Below are 22,872 nucleotides of genomic sequence, written 5' to 3'. Positions count from 1 at the left end.
TGAACCCCACTATTCCTTTCCTCTTATTCCCTTCTGCTTTCCAACAATGAATAGTTGAGTCTTGGAGTATCATCGGAGTGAGTGTCGGAGTCGGCGTCAACAACAGAGACGCTCAGCCGAAAGTGGGTCCAGTCGGGATGGCGCAATAATGCCATCGGGGAAGATTCAATTATCTTTTACTGTAAAACAACGACAACTACTCCCGGTGTTTATACACGATGCCGACTCCGACATCCAGGTCCGGGAAGCTTCCTGCCTGTGACCCATGTCGGACAATGAAGCTGCGATGCGACCATGAGAGACCGGTGTGTTCGAGGTGCAGGCAGAGAGACCGGGCTGCGGACTGTGCATACCGGCTGAGACCGTTCAAGAGGCCGTTTGGTCGGAGTCTAGGCAAGCAGAAGCAAGTGGTCCAGCGTGGCTGTTGTGGGGCGTCATATTAACAAGAGGCCAGAGAAGATGAAGCAAGATCTGTTGCGACAAGTGCAGAGGTTTCCAGAGATCTGGCGATTCCCTCCGTGCAGTATCCCAACCCGGGCTATTTAGGTTCTTCCAGCCATACGACACTCTTCGACCAGCTACGGCTTCAACGGGATACAGAAGGTGCTTCGAGTCGAGAGACGGAACCTAGCCCCAGTGTCCAGACCGACCATGCGGTTGATGACACCTGCATCTCCAGGGGCGCAGAGCTCATCCTCGAACTGCACCGCGTATCGACGATGCAGCCATTCGCCCTCCTCTTCAAGAAATGGGTGGCCACAGGAACCAATCTCGCGTTGGCCGGCCCCTTTACCGGCCCTTGTGCATCCGCCGTGGCCCACACTCTGTCCCGATGCGACGGAGCACTCGCATCCGCAGCGGCCATTAGCAGAAACCTCTTTGCCCGTTCCCGTTGCCCTATATCCGTCAGTCCCGAAACCACATTCGATGAATACTGCGCTCACTTTGCTGGACAAAACGCTCGATGGGAAACGGTAGGCCTATTCTTCACTGCTGTTTGTCGAGCCTCTGTAGACTTGGCCTATGCAGAACCGCTGTATGGCTCGGAGCAACAACGTCGTAAGATTCAAAAACTGACCCTCTCGTACTCGGACCGATGTTTGGATCTCTGTCTACCGCTGGACTGTATGAATGATCTACAGCTTGTTCTCCAGTATGAGAATTTCATCTCTCACTCGCAGGTGGACGGGGATCAGAGCTATCTCTCGTGGCGCAAACTGGGAGACGTCGCAGCCTCCCTTTTCGCTCTGGGCTACCACCAACAACAAACCGAATCCTTCAGCGCGGCCCCTCCCTTCCTTCGTGACCTTCGCCAAACCGCCTTTTGTCGGACGTATTCGGCGGATAAAAATGTGTCGATCTTTCTCGGCAGGCCACCTCGCATCGTTCGCAAGTTCTGTCACTTTTGTCTTCCCGGGAACCATGTCCAGCCCGCCCAGCAAGCTACCCGTAAGCCAGCTGCCTGGGATCCTGCTGAAAAGCCGGATTTCATCTCGGACTCGCGGTGGGCTGGTCTCTGCGCGATCTTGAAGGAGGATATATTGGATCTGTTCGCCGAGGAGAACTCGGAGGAAAGGGTCCGACGGGCACGGTACTCCTGATTGTTCCTGTTCTTCTGAGCTAGCTTATTACTGACACAGTGTCCAGGCTCATAGAGACCGATGCTCATGCTCAATGGACTGCTGTCCCCCAAAGCTATCGCCTCGAGGGCAGTCTCAAGGCCTGTGACCGGCGACCAGTGGAGCGCGACTTCATGGTCAATATGAAGCTCAATTATCTCCACGTCCAATTCCTTCTGCGGCTGGCTTTGGTCCGCCCGATGATCACCGACCCCGACCCGGAATTGTTCACGATTTCCATGGACATGCTTAGCCTTGTCATCGAGACGATTATGCTCAAGGAGCAGATGATCAATTCTGGCACATCACTAGTCTGGAAGGTAAGTCAGAAATCCCAAGACTTTCATTGGAATGACTGAACTGATGTTATAGGTCGCATACTACGGCTTGTCAGCGGCGGGGCTGATCTCCCTCACTCTTGTAAACCAATCCTTCGCCACAGACACCCTCCAGACGAGCATGTCCAAGGTATTCCAGGACCTGAGCATTCTCGTGGGAGAGATTGAACGTGGCACGTTGGTTTATATTGACTCGCCGAATTATGCCCTGCTGGCTCGTGCCACTCAAACCATCAAGAGTCTTCTCGACCGCATGATGTTCCCTCCACACAACATGACAACAGCTTCAGGCCATCAACCAGCTCTGGTAGAGTCCGAGCAGATGGCCCCCTGGGATGATGGAACTTGGGGTCTATGCGACCACTATCTCCAGGATTTTGAAATCAACTTCTGGCATAATCTTGCTAGCCATCCTTTTCTTAATCATTGATGCGATCAGTTCGTTGTCTACATCGAGTGAAGATATAATTGTCCATCCAAGACCAACACGTACCACGGAATACACCATGACACAAATCAAGTACAAACAACGAAGACATAGATTGCTCTTTTCCAGCAATCATCAAAAGACCAACTGTAAAAAAGACATTAAATAAGTCCAAGCATGCCGCCTGGGGACGCACTACACCAGCCCCCATAGCTCGTGCTATGCTGGACGTCAGAACACCAAACAGGTCTAGAATCGAAAATTTACATTAAATAAGCCGTCTTATACGTAGCGTTATCCTGTTATTGTGTGCTGGGAGGATCGTTTCAACTGCGTCGGAGTCGGGGTCTCGGGCTGCTGATGACGCCGAGCGGGAGAAGCGAATTGCTGCTCACTTGCCCGATCCTTCAGTGGAACTACATATGTCTGCAACCCGTCTGTATAGGGCCAATTGCTCATCGATTGTCAAAATGGCACAATATCGCCTTTGATCCTTTTGTGGCTCATTAAATAGCGCACTGAGCATCCCCCAGATGGGCATGCCCATAAAGAAGACACCATCATGGCCGAAATCACCTCGCCCTCACTCAGTCATCCCCAGATCCTGCTAGCCGTCCTCTGCACCACATATGATGCCAGTTGATGTGGAGAAACAGCCGCCTTTGGACAGGTCCACGTCCTTCTCATCCCTTCCCCATGCCCAAATCGACAATGCCAACCAACTGGCGCGCAAGCTATCCCCTCGGCAGGTCCAGATGATCGCGATCGGTGGCACGATAGGGACAGGCTTGTATCTCGGAACTGGGAGGGCGTTGGCGACCGGCGGTCCGGCATCGATGCTTCTGGCCTATACGATCTGCGGTGGCATTGTCTTCATCACCATGCTCAGCCTGGGAGAGATGGTGGCATTTATTCCGGTGACAGGCTCATTCTGTACATTTGCGGGGTATGCTTAATCCTCGCCATAGTGAGATCCAAGCTTGGTCTAATGGTCTTAGACGTTTTGTGGACGATGCTCTGGGATTCGCACTGACATGGAACTACTGGGCCAATGATGCAATATCGACGGCTTCGGATGTTATAGCACTGCAGATTCTGCTGGAATACTGGACTGAGCATTGCCCTGGCTGGGCGCTCAGCCTGATCTGCCTTGCGTTTGTCCTTTGTCTGAATCTCTGCTCTGTGAGGGTCTATGGAGAGGCAAGTAATTGACGTGAATCTGCATACGTGAGATAGATCCTAACCAACACCTAGACCGAGTACTGGCTGTGTCTGCTCAAGGTTGTGACCATTATAGTAAGCCCCTGGTGCCGTATTCCTCCCGTGCGCTGCAGGTCTAATGAATCTTAGGTCTTTATTATTGTCGGCATTGTCGTCAACTGTGGCGCCAACTCCCAACGTACCTATTTCGGCGACAAATACTTCTACGTGGGTGATGCCCCCTTCGTGGGTGGGATCGGGGGCTTTGCCTCTGTTTTTGTCACGGCGTCTTTTGCATAGTAAGACCGATTTCACTACAACACAGATTTCTATCGCTAACTGTTGGGCAGCGGTGGAACAGAAAATGTGGCAGTCACTGCTGGTGAGACCCAGGACCCAGCGCGGACCTATCCCCGCATCATCCGGAATGTCTTCTGGCGGATCCTCCTTTTCTACGTCGTGTCAATCATCATAATCGGGCTCGACGTACCATACAACCATCCCGGGCTTTCTAGCGAAAACTCCTCCACCAGCCCCTTTACAATAGTCTTTGCAGAAGCCGGCAGCGCCGTGGCAGGCAGTTTCATCAACGCCGTGATCATGACCAGCGCCATCTCGGCCGCCAACCACGCCCTCTTCGCGGGCTCCCGCCTTCTCTACACCCTGGCGAGAGAAGGATACGCCCCCCGCCAACTAAGTCTCACCAACCGCTTCCGCGTTCCCTGGGTAGCGGTTCTCATCACCGTAACCATCAGCGCGCTCTGCTTCGGCGCCAGCAAAATCGGCACCGGCCAGCTCTGGTCGTGGCTGCAGAATCTAGTCGGCGTTTCCAACCAGCTTTCCTGGGTGTGCATCTGCCTCGCCTCCCTCCGATTCCGCGCCGCCATCCGTCGTCAGAATCTCGAGCATCTCCTCCCGTTCAAGAACTTCACGTATCCCCTCGGCCCGGTGCTGGCGGTCGGGTTGAACATCTTCCTCGTCCTCATTCAGGGCTGGTCGTGCTTTAGCCCGGAGTTCGATGTGGTTGGTTTCGTGTCGTTCTATATTGAGATTCCGATCATGTTGGGGATGTTCTTTGGCTGGAAGATCTTTAAAAAGACCAAATTCGTTTCTTTGGATGAGATGGATTTGGTTACGGATCGGTACCAGCTTGAGACTGGGGGGACTTCACCAGACTCGCGTGGCTTTGAGGCTGTGAAGAGCAGCAGTCTTGGTAATATTCCAGGAATGGGGATGTTAAAGAAGGTCGGGAACTGGATATTTTGAAGGTCTAGCATATACAGATGTACATACATATAAACTTTAAACCATCTACGACGCTGCCGATGAAAGTAAACTAGACCCTTCGCATGTTATCAAGTATAACATAATAATAGATATCCTTGACGATGGCTACTGGCCATGGAAATCTAATCAATGTCCAATCGGCGCGAAACTTGACCCCGAAGTCCCACTATCCATGATGGCACAATCTAGGATCAGTAATATCACGATTAAATAAAGACAAGAGCGCCGCTCGCAGTAACAGGGAGCAGACATAATCTTATTCCTTCGCCCAGTCCACTCGGAAGTATGCTTCTGATAAGTGCCTAGGAATCTAATTTTATTCACATATTTTGCGTCTACCTTTCCAGACAAGTATATGTCCGTTCCAGACACTCTTTTACTTGTTTTCGAGCCCCTTGAACGATCTCTGCCGCAGTAGTCTCCTGATTGATCATTCCTACTCCTGTGCCGGCCCATATCGTACTCATCTCCTGCACAGGTACCTTCTCAGGGCTCTGCATCGCCCGGAAAAGCCCTGCGCGGATAGATTGAATGCCAACCCCGTCTCTGTATTCCTCATAAGCTGCATTCCGGAGACACCTCCCATCGTATGTCTGGGGCCAGATATTCGGGCCCCAGATCTCATCAAACACACGAGACCTGGCAGTCGCTTCCCCTCCGTCGGTGGCGTCAAAAATAGCCTCTCGATAGAAAGACGGGATGTCCGCCTCACGCGCTGCGAGAAATCGCGTCCCCATCACCACGCCACTAGCGCCCAATGTCAAGGCTGCTGCTGTGCCTCTCCCATCTGTAATTCCCCCCGCTGCAACGAGGGGAATGTCACCCAACCCCCGCTCCTGAAACGCATCCACCACCTCGGGGAGAAGTGAAATCAGACTAGCCCCGTCTCGATGCCCATGGCCTCCAGCATCGCTGCCCTGGAGTACAATCGCGTCTGGCTGACACTCGCGAGCGATGTCGATTGCGGCCGTGACACTGCCCAGCTGGATCCAGACCTTTGTCTGCGGGGAACTCCGACGGATGCGTTCCGTCCATTGCTTGAACTCGTGTGTCGCGGCAAACGAAAGCCACGCCACGGCGGGTTTGTACTCGGTGAAAAGCTCCATCCATGCTGTCATCGGAGAGCCAAATGCAATCACCCCCAGCCCAATTGGGAGGACGTCGGGGTTGGGGAGCCCAGCCATGATATCTTGCAGTTCGTGGCGGGCGGTATGCAGATGCTCAGACAGTTTGTCTAGGTCGTCCATATATCCAATCTGGCCTAGTCCTCCAGCTCGAGTCACTGCGACTGCAAGGGCGCTGGTGGCGATACCGCTCATGGGTGCGTTCGCGATGAGAGGCGATTGAGTCCATGGAAGTAAGCGTCTGGATGTGCGTAGAGCCATGATTCACTGATCTATAGATATATATTTGAGGAAGTTGGACAGGCGAATGAAGAATATATACTCCAACCTGTAGGTGACATAATCAACCGTTACTTGATACGGACTTTGATTCGGGCTTTGATACGGGCTTAGATCGCGGAGTTTGAAAGTCTCAGCCAACTTGACGAAGAATGGGACTCGATGCTGAATGATCATCTAAACTATGCTTGGTGGTTTATTATCATTTTGATTATTTATACGGAATTATATCTCATTAACTAGTACATGCGACCACAGGTGTGGAGAACAAGGCTTCCCGCTCAGCTGACTTAATGTGGCTTCTACCAAGATAGAGTATGGAATATAATTGTTGGATAGGATATTCTTGTGAGGATAAAAGTCTTCGAGTTAAATATGCATGATAGAAATGTAGTTGGGTGTCTATCCAGTACTACTGTAAGGGTTATGCATGGGTAGTGGTCTATAGTGGTATAGACTGGCATGCAAGATTTTAATGTGGGACTTTTTAGAGAGTTTTGATATGAAAGGAAACCCAGAGAGTGATGTATCTTAATAGTTTGATACACTACAGGTGTCACTCAATCAAGTATAACCCCCTTGCCTCCATCAAACCGGCTGTCATGGGCATATACCATAGGGGAAACAGCCATAATTTCTTCCAGCAGGATATCGACTCAGCATACTACTACAGCTGAACAATGCTCGTATGGCATATTGTATCACCTAAACTGTCTGGCAACATATCTTGTGTCACTAGTAGTCTTAATCAGCTGAATATGTTCATAAATGGCATTTGGCCTATATGGCTCTTATGCTTCAAGTAAAACTTAAGCTCTTGGAAGTTTTAATATAATAATAACACCAGACCACTTGCTCTTATTCTTTTCAGGGATATGCCCTCTATATCTGCCGGTACAAGTTGGATGACGGTTGGTCTCACGTGATATATCAAGCCCTGATTCTTTCAAGGCCTGAGCGTCGTGTCAAATGGTGTTCCTAAGCTATTTCCAATGGCAAGAATAATGAATTTTAGAGAAACCGCAATTATGGATGGAGAAAGGCTTAGTTTATGTCAAGGCAGTTGCTGTGGAGGGGTTTTGCTTCCTATTTCATATGCTATCTTTTTCTGTCTATTTACTGTAGAAAACTGACCACAGATAACAGGCGTAAATAACAGGTAAGAGGATATATCGTCTAGAAGCCCATAATTCCATTGAGCTCTTGCTCGAGCTTCTTCGATTTCTCGTCCTTGCCGTTGAGTTTCACAGGACTCAGGCCCATGGCCACTTTACCAGCTTCGGATTGGATGTTGGCAACTGTTGCTCTGTCAGAGAACTGGGACTCTCCAAGTCCACCCGGGAAGTCTGGTGGCGGAACGCCCTTTAAGAACGCCTCGCGCTGCTGTGCGATATATTGCTGTGTAATGTTAGCACAAGGTAGGCGTTATAGCATGGACAACTTACCGCATTGTTAGGGGTTAATGGAACGGATGGAATGTAAAACACACAAGCGTCAATGTCGCCTGTGTTTTCCATTTCCGTACCGTGGATGGTATCGGCACTCCAGAACACTATCATATACATCAGCTTCGTCCAGTTTATTGAATATCGAATAGCGACAGCTTACCGGTGTCACCTGGCTCAACAGTGGGATAGGGGATCATGGTTTCGGCGAGTCTCAGATGGGGATGGTGGTCGGGGGTATGCTCTTGGGCAGTTCCTGGATTGGCGCCATGCAGATAAACATTTCCCTCGTCATCATCCAGGGAGAACTTCCATCCATCCAAGGAGTCCTTTCGTGTCGGCTTGAAAAACGGCCGAAGCATCCAGTACGCAGTGGCGGGCTGCAGGATGGGATGAACGACAAGAGTGCCTTGCTGCGGCCCATGACGAGACAGTCCGAGCCAGCTTTGGAAGCTTCGGAAGACTGAACAGCCTCCTGGTCCTTCGTACATGTTCATGTTGGCGTCAAGACGGCCAGTGAGGTCCCATGGGTTGTACTCCTGCCACTGCATGATGTCAGTTGTTGGTATAGTATCATAGGTGATTGCTTTGTCTACCTTTCCTTGGAAGATCTTGCGGTAGGTATGGTTGTAAGCGCGGTCCTCCCACCTTTCCACTCCCCCTCCATCGACGTGAGGCGGAAGCCCGAAATGCTTATCACCAGGTGGGCGGATTTGGACACGATCACAGTACGTGAGCGGGACCGAGAGATCAACTAGAATCCGTCAGCTGAATTCTGAGATTTCCTCATCGTGTTAATTACTCTTTTGATCAGCGTCGGCAGTATAGAGCTGATTCATCCACGATTGTGTGGCGAGCATATTGGGGTGCGATCTCGCTTTCACTTGTGAAGGACTCCAATATGATTCGTAGACAACCTGTCCAAAGTCAGTTCAGATCGAGCAGTATAAAAACTAATTGATCATCACCTTCTTGTCCGAAGTAGACGGGAAGCCTCTGAAAGGCCGGGAAGTCAGGTATTGGCGAGCGTCCGAGAGAAGGCCTTCGGTGACTTCTTTGTCGACAACCCCTCTGATGACGGCAACACCGGTGCGTCGGATGGCAGCAACATCTGCCGGCGATACAGTGCCATCTTTGATGTCGGAAAAGTTCAATTGAGGAATGATCTCTCTTAGTTAGTGCATAGCCAGCCAGGAAGACAATGAACATACCTTCTCTCGCTTGGAAGCAACCTCTTCAGTCCGCACTTTCAGCACCTCCACAAGCTCATCCCACGACTTTTGAATCTGCTCTTCAAACCCAGCGGTCAGGTTCCGCTTTATATCCCGGAACCGCTCCGGCAGCGGCGGGCTCTTTCTGCCCGAGAACGTCGAGAAAACAGACGAAATATCGCCCTCCGTTTTGTCTTTGCGGGCGATGGGCGACGCTTCAGTGGCCACGAGTCGCTTGGCTGTTCCTGCGCATTTTCCGGCGCGGAAAGTAGGGCATTTCAAACAAGTCGGTGATACAGTTCTGATCATGGTGAGCGTGGAAAATCTGTGCAGCTTGCAGTTGGGATAATGCCAAACATTCATCCTTCTCAGCTTGGTTTATATACTGTTCAGATGCCCGGATCATAGAATGCAATCTATACGGAAGCCATGGTTGTTAACCCGATTTGGCAATGTTCCGACGGTGGGGAAAGGCGGCTGAGCCCAATACGGCAGGTGGCCGCCATGGAAATGGAGTTTGTTGAAAGCTAAATGCGGGGATGCGGAGCGAATTCCTGGGGCAGTAATAGAGTATTTCTAATAGAGTATATTATAAAATAATATCAAGGTGGGTAGTCATATGCAAAAACAATACCAAATAACAGTATCTCCAAGTAAATGAAGCCATTTCACTGTTCATATGGAATGCTCTAGTATCTGTAAGAAAGTGTTAAGGAACATGCTATACTAGTGTAACCAAACCAGTCCACTATTACGCCATACGTGAGTCTAATATAAAGTCATGTCTGTATCTCAGTAGGACAAGTAGGCAGATATGGATGATATCCTCTAAGATAATTCAGCATCACATGCACAGAATGCACATGAATGACAGTAAGTATCATTACATCATACTCGTCATACTCTGTCAATGACAGATAAAGTGCATAGGATGGCATCTTGTCAGGCAAGCTTGTTTTGACACTTTTTATAATGCTTGATTTAATATAACCATGAAAGTACTGTATGCTCTTGTCTACCAGTATAAGCACATCAGGTAGTCTGATCTTATGGCCGTGAAAATACAACCCTTGGCTATTATGAATATAGCAGGTAGCACTGACTCGTGTAGGTGTCTTACAGCATATTATACTTATTGCAAGGCAAACTCGCTTAACTAATCTAAGCTGCTCCCATCTATAAGTAGCACCGTTGGACTTCTAGCAATTAAGGTTGGGGCGGTTGCCTTTATCTATCAATTCCAAATCCATCTTGCTTGCCTGTCAATGCACATTCAACGTAGCAAAGTCTGGCATGATTATCGGAGAGAAAGCAAGGGGGAGAAATAAAGGGTGCACAACGTGGACTGCATTCACCCAATGTTTCACCGCCAGTCATATTGAAGCTGGTACTATAGCCAGTACTATTTAAACAGTATGAAGATAATAATCTGGCAGCAACCCGCTATCTTCTCAATCTAGCATACAACATACTCACAATGCAGTCTATCTGGGCTTTTTTCGTCGCCATCTGGAACTTCATCCTCTCCATCATCAGCATAAAAGTATTCCCATTCGCATGGCATGTACGAACGCCTCCCTCCACCTGGTCCACCTTGATACTGACATCTCCAGTGCCGATTTATCTACAACTACATCCACAACTGTCACTTCATCCGCAAATCCCCCATCCCCCCTTCCACCCCGGACTGTCTCACCCTCTTCCACCCCTCAATCTACACGACCCTCACCCCAATCGGCGAAATGGACTTTTTCGGCCACAAGTCCAACTCGACATACCTCACCGACCTGGACATGGCGCGCGCAGTGCACATCTGGAACGTCTTCCGCGTCGGGATCAACGATTTCCGCGAGAAAGATAAGGAGAGGAAGCGGGAGCAAAATGTCAATGATGTTGAGAAATCGCGAGCACCGCAGGGCCCGACGAGTGGGTTGCTCGGCCTCGCGATGGGTGGTACATCGTGCAGCTTTCGAAAGCAGATTCGGCCCGGGCAGAAGTATGAGATTTGGACGCGGGTGCTGTCGTGGGATGAAAAGTGGGTGTATCTGGTTTCGCATTTTGTGACCAAGGCTGAGACGCCGGCTGTGTTTGTTGATGAGAAGAAAAGCCAGAAGAAGAAGAAAGACGCAGCCAGCGAATCTCAAGAACCAACCATCCATGCTGTGTCTATTTCAAAGTTTGTGTTCAAGGAAGGGCGGAAAACTGTCAAGCCATATGGGTTTGTCCAGCAGTGTGGTCTGATGCCCGATGACAGCATGACATCTGTACAGGATATGGAGATAAAACACGCAATTGAGACAAGACGGCAAGATGGAGCAAAGCTTGCGCAGAGCATGGCGGCGCTGGATGAGGGGTTTGACTTTTTTCAAGAGGATTCGGTGGCTTTTGCAAGATATTGACTTGCATGTCATTTATAAGTGTAAAGAATGGACATATATCAACCATACAAAATGTCTTCTACTATAGTCTGACTATATCATAGAAGGTATCCTCATACCATTACACTATACATTATCATCTATACTCTACTGCAGTTTATCTTAATGACAGCCACGTGGGACATCATTCAACTGAACTCGGTGGGTCAATAATTGCTCTATTAGTCTGCAATAAGATAGATCAACCTGATCAAGATCTATGAGAGCTGATCGATAAAACTACGCTATGATTGTATCTTGGTTGTTACTTATCATATTGAAAAACAAGCATTCTGAAACCCATATCAAGATCTCTTCATCCATGTGGAATAGGTGGGTTCATATACATTAAGGAGAGAGCTCTTATGCAAGGGAAGACTCAACGAAACTTTCCGTTCAGCTTGTTGATAGATCGCAGAACGGGGGCTACGACGAATTGTTTAATAATTCCAAGTACGTAGATGTATGCAAATCAGAGAATCCATTTTAACCTTTTAATTCCCGTGTTTAAGAGTAGTACAACATCATACAAAGCAAATATCACCACATAAATATTGAAAATCCCAATGGCAGAATCCAGATTGCAGGCTTTTATGTTCTGTCAGACCATTGATAACTCCTGAATATTCAAGCTGCGGACATCTAGACCGTCGTGTTGACGCGATCTTCCTCGTCTCCAGCCTTGGTCCATGTTTCCCGTGCGTCCGTCTGCTCCTGTTGCTCCTGTCCGATAACAATGTTCTCCTTTTTGATGGCGTTTTCCTCAGGCTCCGCGAGAGCTGCAGCAGTGGCACTTTCTCCTTCAGCGGTCTCGGCTTCCGGCTCCGGGGACAAAGCTTCTACCACTTTCTGCTGCTTCTGCGTTGTGTTGACCAGCGGGGTAGTGTCGTTGAAGATACGGAGAAGCATGGCGCGACGCTCCTCCTTCGGAAGCATCAGGTTGAGCGAGTGCATGGACCGCCAAAGAGGAAGCACCATTCGCTCACTGTAGCAGATATATTAGCAACCCATCAATAATAAATAAGCTTGGGATGGTCATACCTGAATCCGTACTCTGCGCTGTTCGGTTCAATGGTCAAGATGCTGCAGCCCATGGGAATGTCCCTCACACGCTGGCCAATCTCTCCCAGCTCCTTCCATCCATCACCATCAACCTTGGGGAACATCTCCACAAGCAGTTTATGAAGGGTCGACTTCTGGGTCAAGGTGACGGACCGAGCAGGGCCCAGGAACGGCTCAAGAAGTCTCAATCCATCGGTCTGGATGCGCCAACGGCAAACATCCGCGCGTTGTACATCTTGCTTCACAAACATCTTGACACCGCAGTGCACAAATTTGATGCCCTGGCCCTCGTTCGAGGTCAGGATATCGCGTGCCAATTCACTGGTGTAATAGATGGTCTTGTTGGGGTACGCCTGGGCGTTACGGACCATGAATCGGTCGCGGGGGAATCGGTCTGAAGCTTGGTAGAAGCTGAAGATCGGCCCTAATTCCTCCTGGTTGGGATCCAAATACTTAAAGGGCTCCTCGAAAACTTGGTTGTTCTTCTTCTTTTGCGGAGGCTGGGCTGGCTGGGCAGACGAAGCAGCAGGTGCAGGAGTAGTGGCATCAGAAGTCTCAACAGTATCGGTTTCGGGTCTGGCAGGAGGAGGATGGACGGGACGGTCGCCAATAACAGCTTCTGTGCCATCATCGACCTTGGCCTTCTTGGCCGGGACCTCCTCATCAAGTTCGTCGGCATCTCTCTTTGCAGCCGGTGCTTGAGCAGACGCGTCGAAAGTAGCCGAGTACGGGACTTGGTGAGAAGCCTCGGCCACGGTTGCATTCTTTTCGACCTCCTTCTGTGCCTCCTGGTCAGGGACCACCAGGTCATCCAGAGCATTGATCTTCTCTAAAGGCTGTCCGTTGCTGTGCTTCTGTTTGAAATCGAGCTCCTCGGCCAAAGCGGCAACAGAGGCCTTAGGAATAACCTTGGTGTTATCTTCTGGCTTGGCACGAATCTCGGTCAATTTTTCGAGCACGGTGATGAAGAAACCACCAGTGTCCTGCTGGTGAGGGTAAATGCGAGTACATCTTTCAAGAGGCAAGTCGGCATTCTCTCCGACAGGGGGGAACATGCCCTCGGCGAGTCTTCCGAGGCCATCGATGCCTTCGCGCTGTCTCTGCTCGTCGACCTCCTGCCAGCTGCCCCACATACGACCCTCGCGATCCATGACCTTCCACGATCGCATGCCAGGGGATCTCTTTAAGCCTGGCAATTCCTTGCTGCAGTCGATAATGCTGACGTTGGCCGCACCACCACAGCGCTCAATCGCACTGGCAATGACAGCTTCGTTTTCAACTGGGTTCATACTGCATGTGGAGTAAACGACACGTCCACCGACCTTCAACATTTGCAAAGCACGAACGAGAATCCGGACCTGCGTAGCGTGCAAGCCCAAGCCGTTCGACGGGTTCCAGTCCTTCCAAACGTTGACGTTCTTTCTAGCAGTACCATCTCCAGAGCAAGGCACATCCGCAAGAATACGGTCAAACTTCAAGTATCTGTTCTTCTGGGCCTTTCCATCAGCCGATGGGAGCGAGGGCAGCTTGATAGAGGGGTACATTGTAGCGTCGTGGTTCGTGACAATCAAGTTCGGAGAGTTCAACCGCTTCATTTGATGGATAAGCATGTGCGCGCGCTTGTAGTCGCTGTCGTTGGCAATGAGGAGACCTGTGCTTCTGCCATCATCGTTCAGACCCTCAGGCAAAGGTGCCGGAGCAGCCCCGTTCTTGATTTCGCGGGAAACCTGAAGCATCGTGTCCTCCTCTCCCGCATGAAGCAGCTCCATGAGCTGTGCGGACTTACTACCCGGGGCAGCGCACATGTCCAACACGGTCATACCAGGCTTGGCATCGATCAAGAGCGGAGGAATCATGCTCACCACCTCCTGTCGACTAATGTTTCCAACATCAGTCTCGGCAACGAGGAATTTCTGGAACGATGCGAAAGGTCCGAAACGTCGGATGACATTCTTAGGCGTGGCCATAGACCAGGCAAGCTGGTCGGGGTACCAAGGAACTGGGCGTGGCGGCTCGACAAAATTGCCCTCATACTGAATCGAAGTGATTTCGGGGATATAGTGGTCCTTAAGACGTTGCTGGACAGCAAGCGCATGTCTAAAAGTTCACGCGACACAAATCAGCATCATGATAAGAACATGAAATCGACCATGACGTACCCTCGCGAGCCCGTAAATCGGAAGCTGTTGGGGAGACCTCTTTTCAGAGCATCCCAAAATGCCTCCTTCTCTTCATCTGGAATGAATCCTTCCTCATTGTAGTACCGCTCGAGCTTTTCGTTGCTTTTTTCAACTTCCTGCCAGTTCGAGCGCGGCGCACGCCCGCCGCCGCCGCCTCTGCCACCAAACTGCGACACAAGAACACGGCCGGTTAGCGAAAGATTCAAGGAATTGTTCGGGATATTGCAATTGCGGAGATATTTACCTTCTTGCCTCCGCGTTTTCCCATGGTTAAAAGGAATTTCTGCTGATAGAAAGCGGATTTTTACTCCGTCTGATCTCTCAGAATTATTCTCCAAAAACATCCCACACCGGGAAAACATCGGCCCGGCTACGGTTTGATTATGTAACACCCTCTTTCCTACTAGTCCGTTTTGGGATCTACCTGTGCTTCAACAACAGCTCGAGATAGTCTCTCATGATATCCATTGCAGTAATGGTCTGGAGTATTCGACTTTTGTCTCTGGAAAGGCCAAGCATGAAAAGTCAAGATAATTTCCGGCAGCTATGTCCCTGAGCGTTTATTTTCAGCCTCAATCACGGGATAGCCTCACAGGCTATTCCAGGATAGCACTGGCGCATCTCTTTCATAAGGACTAACAAAACTCAGAGCTATCAATTGACTTGGATCAAATTTCTCATCAAATGCTCATTTCAGTCTTTGCTAACATGAGATCAACACTCTTAAACTACAAGTGCAAGACTTTACCGAGCGGATCGACATCGTGCGGCTCGTATTCCAGTCTCCCAACTCCCGAAATGGACATGAAAATTCAAACTGACGTGGACCAGTATGAAAATTGTGATTTATTTCGATTTGAGGCCTTGTAATCTTGGTCTACAACATGTGTATTCCATGAGAAATAGGACTCGTTTTCATCCTCGCAGCCCAAGAACTTGTTCAAACTCGATCAATCGATGTGTTTGGGGGCCGCTCTTAGGGCGACATGCCCCTATACAACGGCTTCCATCCACCTGCTATTTATCGACATCTTAATCCGTCCTCGTGTTTTAGGTTTGCCATAGTCGAAGCACAACTGCACTAGACCAAAAAAGCATGCTATGTTCAGTTCGAGATACGAATTTCTGCAAATCATTTTCTGAAAAAAGCCCCATCACATCCCAGGCTTCCTTGGCCTCATGTCAATCTCGATTTCCGCTTCCTGTCTGTTCTGCCGGTTCACCAATCAGATCTTGTCGCTATAAAAACACCATCCGAGTTCCCTTGACGGTATGCATCGTTGGGCTTGTCTGGCCTGAATACCAGTTGGGAGATCTCTGGAGGCTACAACGCCTAATTTAGATCCTTTAAGATATTAAACCAGCCCGTCCCCACCTTAGTAGCCTACATAAATCAACCTTCTATCCCCTCTGCAATCAAATTTGTCCGTACAGACCTTTTGCCATTCTGCAACCAATTCATCATGTCTGAGAAACAGAACAACGACCTAGAGCAACAGGCTGCCCAGCCCGTGGCCACCACGGAGTGGTCAAACTCATTCTGGGATTGCTGCTCCCCCACAGATACATGTATGCATTCTATCTCAGTCTCCATTGCTATACTCCCTGCGCAGTTAAGATCTAACATATCCCAGGCCTTATTGGATGGTGTGGGCCATGCTGTCTCTTCGGCAAGACCCAATCTCGACTCGAGGACCCTGCTCTGAAAGAGCACAGCTACGTCAACGGTCACGTAAGTCTATTCAACGATACACCCAGAAACCTTTCAAACAGGTACTAACTCTCCGTCGAATACAGTGCTGCTTGTACGCCCTCCTCAGTTACTGCGGTTTCTACTGGGTCCTCCTTATGATCAAACGGGGTGAACTGCGGAAACGTTTCGGGATCGAAGGATCGGGCCTCCAGGACTGCTTCGAATCATACTGCTGCCCTTGCTGCACTCTCGTACAGCAGGAGAAGGAAGTCGAGGCGCGTTCGAACAATCCCCAGGGAGGTTACCAGGCTCCTGCGGGAATGACTTATCCTCAGTGATGATTTTGGAGGACGTGGTTTCTTATTGGTTTCTTTCTTTCTTCTTATATATCCCTTTAGTTAAAACAATTATGATGGTAATATTAAATTGAATCAATTTTCTGTTGAATTCTCATATCTAGTTGCGGGTCAAATGTGTAATGGAATAACTGCGGCATTCGTGTAAGACCTTGATGGGAATGCCTTCACTTTGCAGTGGCATATACATACACTGACTGACTATTAATGGGATATTTAGACTATCGCTAACACAGCAGTATATTCCAATATAGCCGTTGAGGTATATATTACTGTGCAAGACAAGTGAGAGGGTGAGTTGAGTGGAAAGATGGGGTTATTATTCAGCTAAGCTGTTTGAGACTAATACTAATTGATATTCAACTCCAGCCTACAGTCTACAGAGCGTTCATAGAAAATGAATAAACAAAAAGAAAAATACAGTTTTTGAGTATATCAGTGGACAGTTGTATACTGTACAATACACGCTACTTCTGCGACTACCACCTCATCTATCTATTAAATCACCAACAAAAACAAAGGAAAATGGAAACAAAAGGGGTGGCGGCCATAAACTTGATATGAAAACACTGTGACTAACGTTGCGCGTTTACAGGGTGTTTCGGCTCATGTCCGCTCTCACACGCTGGTAGTCCAAAACACCCTCGATGCTGCCGACGGCGCTGACGGCGACGTCCTGGTCCCACAGCTTGCGGGAAGCAAACTCCATGACATCCTTCTCAGTGATCTGGCCAATGGTGCGCTCAATGTCCTCGGGGGTGAGGCGGCGGCCGGTGGTGATGATCTGGCGACCAATGTCCTCGGCAACAGCGGTGGTGCCGTCGAGAGACAGAAGGATGGAAGCCTTGAGCTGAGCCTTGGCACGCTCAACCTCAGCGGAGGTGACGTTGAAGGTCAGACGAGACCATTCACGGAGGGTGAAGTGAACAAGGTCATCGAGACGAGTCAAGTTCTCGGAGACAAGGTAGATACCCCAGAGACTAAAGATATCAGTCAGCAAATAAACTCGCAAGATAAAGACTGTGTATAACTCACCCAGTGTCGCTGTAGCTGGTGGAGAAGCTCATGAAGCTGTTGGCGAGGTTCTGGTGGTCGACAATGGAGCTAAGCTTGCTGCCGAGGTAGGGGGAGTTGCCCATGGCACGGTCCCAGTTACCAACGATGGCCTGGGTGACGAGAGCGGTGAAGTAGTCATCGTCCTTCCAGCTGACACCCTCGACGGCGAGAGCGATGTGGGCAGAGGGGAGAGTGTCATCACGGAGTCTGACTTCGGATCCAATGAACTCTGGGGTGCGCTTCTGCTCGGCGGTGAGGGCAAGGGCAGCAGAGGTGGGGGGCTTGCTGGGGAGAGAACCGAAGTGCTCCTCGGCGAGTCTGACGAGCTGCTCGTGGGGGATACCACCAGCACCAACAAGAACCATGCGGTCAGCGGTGTAGTTGGTCTTGATGTAGTCGGTCAGGTTGTTGCGGGAGATGGTCTGGATGTTCTCCTTGGGGCCAAGGATTGTGCGACCGAGAGGCTGGTTCTGGAAAGCAGTGGCGTGAAGGTGGTCGAAAACAACCTCCTCGAGCTGCTTGTCAACCTCCTCCTGCTCACGCAGAATCACGTCTCTTTCGCGCTCAATGGCACCGGGCTCCAGCTTGGAGTTCTGAAGGATATCGGCGAGGATGTCGACCGACTTGCCGACGTCAGAGTTGAAAGACTTGGCGTAGTAGACGGTGTTTTCTCTCTAGAGGCGCAATTAGTTCCATGCAATTCTTATCATCCTTGAGCCATGTTCCCGGGTCGTACCGATGTGTAGGCGTTGAGGTGAGCGCCCATGTTCTCAATCTCGAGTTCCAATTGGTGCTGGGATCGCTTGTTGGTGCCCTATAGTGTGTCCTGTAGTCAGTAACCTGCTTTGAGTCTTCAAGGATAGAAATGAATGTACCTTGAAAGCAAGGTGCTCAAGGAAGTGCGCGGTTCCGTTGGTCTTGTCAGTCTCTGCCCGGCTACCGGCGTCGATCCAGACACCGACGGTAGAAGTCTGAGCCCATGGCGAGTGCTCAGTGGCGATCTAAAGCCCGTTAGCAATCACGCGATGCAATTGATATGGCGAGTTCTCATACAGTGAAGCCGTTGGAGAGGGTGGTCGACTGGGTGGTAGAAGGCAGGGCAACCGGGGAGGCAAAGCCACGCTTGACCGGCTGAATGGCCTTCAAGGCATTACGGCTGCGGAGAGCCTGGTTAAGGTTGAAAGCTAGGCGCCTGGAAGCCATTGTGATAGACTAGTATGAGTCTGGAGGGAAAGGGAGGGATGGAGAAAAGATGCGGCGGCTGGTAGAGACGGGCAGCCCTGGAGATGCGAGGTCGAAGTTCGGAAGTCAAATTGTTCGCCAGCTCGCCAGCCAATCACATGACCCGCTTTTCCAAACCACCCAGCATTCATCCCGACAGTTCCCTACAGCCGCTAACGGCAACACGTCGACGGCGATATTGTTGGGCATTGTTTATTCCATTATGATCGATCAAAACGCGTCTATATATCACTATGTTTATGGAACGAATAATATATATTGTCCAATGGCTCAAGAATTGATGTTGAAAACGCAATAGTTCCTTCTACGGGTAATAATGGCTTTTCACACATGAGCTGACATGCCGATACCTATTTCAACTCGATTTTCAATTGTCAAAATTATATAGCAAAGATGCGGTTCATGTGAAAGGAAAAGAAGCGATAAAACAAATCTTCAAAGTTTGCGGCAAAACAACACCCGGTGACCCGACTACCTATCATACAAACTGGCTGGCATACTGTTTAATATTCTCAACCATAGGAACATCCTCCGAAAAGCCCAATTTCGTCGCCCGAGCCGTGCTGAAGTGAGGAGACCATGTTTGCACAATCCTGTCAATATCCGCATCATATTTCTCCTCCACCAAAGCTCGTCTTTCCGGTCCACCCACTTGCTCCAACGCATCCAGCATCTCTTGAACAGTGACAACCAATCCGGGCAGATTAACGGACCGAGACTCGCCAAACGCCTCCTTGGGAATATCCTTTGCGTGCAAAAGATTCTTGACTACCGTGTATGGCGAGCAGATCCACATCTTCGTTTCCTTGCTCACGGGAAGAACCGCCTTTTTCCCATTGAACGGTTCTCGGATGATGTCGCTGGCGAAACTGCTCGCGGCTTGTGTGGGCTTCCCGGCGCGCACAGTCACAGTTGGCAATCGAACGGCTCTGCCGTCCAAGAATCCCCGCCGCGAATAATCATTCAGCAGTGTCTCAACGATGAGCTTCTGCGAGCCATATGAGGAAGAAGGCACGGGAGGGAAGTTGGTCTCGTCAATGACGAAGCCCGGAGGCGCAAGTCCATAAACAGCCAGTGATGATGTAAACACCACTTTCACGCCGGGCGTCGTGGTGCGGAGTCTGTCAAGGATATACCGAGTCGAGTCGAGATTGACTCGAACCCCGAGCTCGAAATTAGCCTCGGAGCCACTGGACATGATTCCATGGAGGAGGTAGACGGTTTCGAAGCGATTGGATTCGTTGATCAGCTCGTCGACGACCTTCGTGGAGGTGAGATCTGCCTGGATGCTTTTTACGCGTGAGGCATGCTGGGCTGGAACAGCTGGCTCGACAACATCCGTAAGCGTCACTGTAGCAGTGGGCGAGCTGGACAGGAGAGCAACAGCCAGTTCCTGGCCGACGTAGCCACCTGCGCCTGTAATAAGTATCGACATGGTGCTCGTGGTGGATGGATATAGACGGATAGATAGATAGACAAAACAAGAAAATAACAAGATGCTCTATTGACTCGAAAATCACTGTTGCAATAATATCACAATGCCTCCCACAATCAAACCAAGAATACCAACATACCCTCGACCGGGCCCCGTTATATAAGTACCCTTAGAACTCAGTCCCAGCGGCTCAGATTACTGCGGGGTTGAAGCGGAGAGACAGAAAAAGAACCCCCCTCCCCTCCTCCCGCTTCCCCATCTCGGTGCGTCTCCTGGTTTGCATCATCTTGAATCGATATCATCACAAGCGAATTGACCATCATGGTGGGAAAGGGAATGACACCACGCAGCAATTCCGAAGCCGATGTCGGTGAGAAATCCGACTGCCGAATGACTGGTTCGTATATTGGCGATTAAGAGGATACGGCGGAAGTCCGAGATGTGTGTGACCTGGGAAGTGGGATGGTTGAACGGGCCTTTGTCGGGCTTTTGGATCGGTGGATGGTCTGTGATTTATACTTTTCATTTTTGTCCTTCTTGAGGCTGCGGTGGGATACTATGGGTGTCTGTTGTGGGACTTGATTGGTTATCAACTTGACATTCGTATAAGCTGTCAAAGTGTCATTGTTGGGATACTCGGTCATCATTGCGATGCTATTCGATTCGTGAATGAATCAACGTCTACAAGACGAAAGCACAGCAGTCATCCAAATGGTTTGATTACTAAAAAGCAATACTTCCAAGCGAGTACTTTCTTAAATGACAATAGACCACAAACCTAGAGAATTTTCTGACTCAAAGAAGTACATGTGTAAGAAACCTCAAAAAATAAGAACATTTCAACATATCACGGAACACTCGACGCCAGAAAAAAAAAGACATAAATGATTGAACATGAACATAGATTAAACCACCTTTTTATGCAGAACGCTTGTAGAGACCAGCCACTATACAGTGGTCACGTTCGAACGGCTCAAGAGTCAACTGCTCCTTGGGCTTTATTCTCTCCTCTCTCATCTTCTGGACCTCCTTGGCAAAGACCACCTCGGGCTTAGCGGTACTGTCGATACAGTTGGCCTTGATACTGACAATGACACCACCCTCGGACTTGAGGAACATGTGGGCGTTGAGACCGACGATACGGGCCTGGTCGGGCTGGGCAACATCGGCGAAGATGACATCGACCATGGGGACGAGCATACGGTAGCGGAGAGGGTGTCTGGCGTCCTCAACAATGGGGATAACGTTGGTACGGTGAGTAGCCATGCCGATCAGATCACGGCCGGAACGGTGAGAGAACTCAACGGCGTAGACGTTTCCAGTGGGTCCGACAATATCGGCGACGTGACTGACGGAGGTACCGCTGGCGGAACCCAAGTACAGAACCTTGGCGCCAGGGCGCATGTAGATCTCATCAAGACCACCCAAGATACCGGCAGCAAGCTTGCTACGGAAAGGGTTCCAGACACGGTATTCGGTCTTGGTGACGGCACCATCCTCAGTGGAGGGAGTCTCGACAGCAATGCGCTTCTCGCCGTAGACAGCCTCACCGGGGGTCAAGTTCTTGGTAACGAGCAAATCTTCCTTACCACCGCGGGCAACGAAGACACCACCGTGACGGTGGGGTTCCTAATGAGAAGAAATGTCAGTAGCTGGGACACTCCAAAATCATCATTCACGAGGAAATACTTACAACAATGACCTTAGCACCACCCCTGGCACCGGGCTTTCCACCGCGGCCACCACCACGGGGGCCGCCACGTCCTCGGGGAGCACCACGGCCACCACCACCACGGGGGCCGCCACGTCCACGGGGAGCACCGAATCCACCTGGTGAGAATTAGCATTACCATTCACGAAAACGAATACCACAGGCAGACAACGCCGAGCAGTCTCGAAGCAGTAGCATGGAAGACAGCCAAAGCAGCAGTCCTGCTTAGAAGAAGCCTGTCTGTGATTTCAATTGAGCTTGATCGGGGTTAACAAACCTCTGCCACCACCACGGCCACCACCACCACGGGGAGCACCACGGCCACCACCGCGGCCAGGAGGTCCGCCACGTCCTCTAGGAGCACCGAAACCCATTGTGATTTATGAAAGGATTAAATTCGTGGATTTGAAAAGTCGAATCGTTCTTTTTCACAACCGGAATGGTTGAGAAAGTTCGGGTCGGAGAGCTCTGCAGAAACGCAAGAGAAATTTCGAAGGATAGATAGGACCGTTCGGAATGGACGGGACCTTGAATCGCAAATATCACAGGGGCTGGATGAAGCAGCTTGTGTAAAAAATCGCACCCGTGTTGGCTGTCTGGGGTCGGTCAAAGCCGTGCTGCTTGTCGCTGTTGCGGTCGAGAATCGAGATTTTTTTGAGCCTTTGGATCTTTCGAAAATCGGAAATGCGCTATTCCGGGTATGGACTAGCGGGTTTTGCCGTCCGTGTGGGCACATTATACTCACGTGATACCGCTGGATTCATAGCGAGGTCACATGACATATTGAAGC

The 22,872-nt window shown here is 50.1% G+C and overlaps 9 protein-coding genes across 9 annotated transcripts; 4 read left to right on the top strand and 5 right to left on the bottom strand.

Annotated features, from left to right (window-relative positions):
* Positions 1-294: 294 nt before the first annotated feature.
* ASPWEDRAFT_171851 (fungal specific transcription factor domain-containing protein) lies at positions 295-2,387 on the top strand (the record flags this gene model as incomplete). Its single annotated transcript, XM_040830850.1, has 4 exons — positions 295-305; positions 455-1,591; positions 1,648-1,939; positions 1,992-2,387. 4 exons carry the CDS (start codon positions 295-297, stop codon positions 2,385-2,387), a joined length of 1,836 nt encoding a protein of 611 aa, XP_040688699.1.
* A 561-nt stretch (positions 2,388-2,948) lies between these two features.
* On the top strand, positions 2,949-4,850 carry ASPWEDRAFT_739861 (uncharacterized protein; the record flags this gene model as incomplete). Its single annotated transcript, XM_040839418.1, has 5 exons — positions 2,949-3,330; positions 3,383-3,584; positions 3,639-3,680; positions 3,735-3,883; positions 3,935-4,850. The coding sequence occupies exons 1-5, from the start codon at positions 3,014-3,016 to the stop codon at positions 4,848-4,850; spliced, it is 1,626 nt and encodes a 541-aa protein (XP_040688698.1). The 5' UTR covers positions 2,949-3,013.
* A 356-nt stretch (positions 4,851-5,206) lies between these two features.
* ASPWEDRAFT_51230 (nitronate monooxygenase) lies at positions 5,207-6,256 on the bottom strand (the record flags this gene model as incomplete). The annotated part of the gene is made up of 1 exon (XM_040837567.1): positions 5,207-6,256. One exon carries the CDS (start codon positions 6,254-6,256, stop codon positions 5,207-5,209), a length of 1,050 nt encoding a protein of 349 aa, XP_040688697.1.
* Positions 6,257-7,450: 1,194 nt separating this feature from the next.
* Positions 7,451-9,239, bottom strand: ASPWEDRAFT_111841 (DUF1479 domain-containing protein; the record flags this gene model as incomplete). Its single annotated transcript, XM_040828275.1, has 7 exons — positions 7,451-7,672; positions 7,720-7,826; positions 7,883-8,264; positions 8,316-8,473; positions 8,522-8,636; positions 8,688-8,885; positions 8,931-9,239. 7 exons carry the CDS (start codon positions 9,237-9,239, stop codon positions 7,451-7,453), a joined length of 1,491 nt encoding a protein of 496 aa, XP_040688696.1.
* A 1,092-nt stretch (positions 9,240-10,331) lies between these two features.
* On the top strand, positions 10,332-11,362 carry ASPWEDRAFT_40160 (acyl-CoA thioesterase). The gene is made up of 2 exons (XM_040835252.1): positions 10,332-10,494; positions 10,544-11,362. The coding sequence occupies exons 1-2, from the start codon at positions 10,408-10,410 to the stop codon at positions 11,327-11,329; spliced, it is 873 nt and encodes a 290-aa protein (XP_040688695.1). The 5' UTR covers positions 10,332-10,407; the 3' UTR covers positions 11,330-11,362.
* Positions 11,363-11,812: 450 nt separating this feature from the next.
* On the bottom strand, positions 11,813-14,862 carry ASPWEDRAFT_183140 (tRNA (cytosine-C5-)-methyltransferase). The gene is made up of 4 exons (XM_040831967.1): positions 14,834-14,862; positions 14,569-14,756; positions 12,389-14,506; positions 11,813-12,332 (listed from the first exon to the last, which is right to left on the bottom strand). Exons 1-4 carry the CDS (start codon positions 14,855-14,857, stop codon positions 11,990-11,992), a joined length of 2,673 nt encoding a protein of 890 aa, XP_040688694.1. The 5' UTR covers positions 14,858-14,862; the 3' UTR covers positions 11,813-11,989.
* A 1,000-nt stretch (positions 14,863-15,862) lies between these two features.
* Positions 15,863-16,692, top strand: ASPWEDRAFT_40158 (PLAC8 family protein). The gene is made up of 3 exons (XM_040835251.1): positions 15,863-16,158; positions 16,224-16,321; positions 16,387-16,692. The coding sequence occupies exons 1-3, from the start codon at positions 16,053-16,055 to the stop codon at positions 16,618-16,620; spliced, it is 438 nt and encodes a 145-aa protein (XP_040688693.1). The 5' UTR covers positions 15,863-16,052; the 3' UTR covers positions 16,621-16,692.
* A 535-nt stretch (positions 16,693-17,227) lies between these two features.
* On the bottom strand, positions 17,228-20,371 carry ASPWEDRAFT_51226 (bifunctional SDR family oxidoreductase/M16 family metallopeptidase; the record flags this gene model as incomplete). The annotated part of the gene is made up of 6 exons (XM_040837566.1): positions 17,228-17,618; positions 17,674-18,368; positions 18,431-18,508; positions 18,570-18,695; positions 18,748-18,886; positions 19,425-20,371. The coding sequence occupies 6 exons, from the start codon at positions 20,369-20,371 to the stop codon at positions 17,228-17,230; spliced, it is 2,376 nt and encodes a 791-aa protein (XP_040688692.1).
* Positions 20,372-21,289: 918 nt separating this feature from the next.
* On the bottom strand, positions 21,290-22,456 carry ASPWEDRAFT_111209 (rRNA 2'-O-methyltransferase fibrillarin family protein; the record flags this gene model as incomplete). The annotated part of the gene is made up of 3 exons (XM_040828234.1): positions 21,290-22,000; positions 22,065-22,201; positions 22,360-22,456. 3 exons carry the CDS (start codon positions 22,454-22,456, stop codon positions 21,290-21,292), a joined length of 945 nt encoding a protein of 314 aa, XP_040688691.1.
* Between the last annotated feature and the right edge of the window lie 416 nt (positions 22,457-22,872).

The sequence above is a fragment of the Aspergillus wentii genome (assembly GCF_001890725.1).
Source record: "Aspergillus wentii DTO 134E9 unplaced genomic scaffold ASPWEscaffold_4, whole genome shotgun sequence".
Classification (NCBI taxonomy): domain Eukaryota; kingdom Fungi; phylum Ascomycota; class Eurotiomycetes; order Eurotiales; family Aspergillaceae; genus Aspergillus; species Aspergillus wentii.
The sequence above is the reverse complement of the archived record's forward strand: the minus strand, read 5'-3'. Positions and strand labels throughout refer to the sequence as shown.

Bases quoted from the DNA above. Each gene is read 5' to 3' on its own strand.
- ASPWEDRAFT_40160 (XM_040835252.1), top strand. From the start codon at position 10,408: ATGCAGTCTATCTGGGCTTTTTTCGTCGCCATCTGGAACTTCATCCTC. The intron at 10,495-10,543 runs GTACGAACGCCT...TGACATCTCCAG, and splicing joins TATTCCCATTCGCATGGCAT to TGCCGATTTATCTACAACTA.
- ASPWEDRAFT_183140 (XM_040831967.1), bottom strand. From the start codon at position 14,857: ATGGGAAAACGCGGAGGCAAGAAG. The intron at 14,757-14,833 runs GTAAATATCTCC...CTTGTGTCGCAG, and splicing joins GAAAACGCGGAGGCAAGAAG to TTTGGTGGCAGAGGCGGCGG. The intron at 14,507-14,568 runs GTACGTCATGGT...GTGAACTTTTAG, and splicing joins CGATTTACGGGCTCGCGAGG to ACATGCGCTTGCTGTCCAGC.
- ASPWEDRAFT_40158 (XM_040835251.1), top strand. From the start codon at position 16,053: ATGTCTGAGAAACAGAACAACGACCTAGAGCAACAGGCTGCCCAGCCC. The intron at 16,159-16,223 runs GTATGCATTCTA...AACATATCCCAG, and splicing joins CTGCTCCCCCACAGATACAT to GCCTTATTGGATGGTGTGGG. The intron at 16,322-16,386 runs GTAAGTCTATTC...CGTCGAATACAG, and splicing joins ACAGCTACGTCAACGGTCAC to TGCTGCTTGTACGCCCTCCT.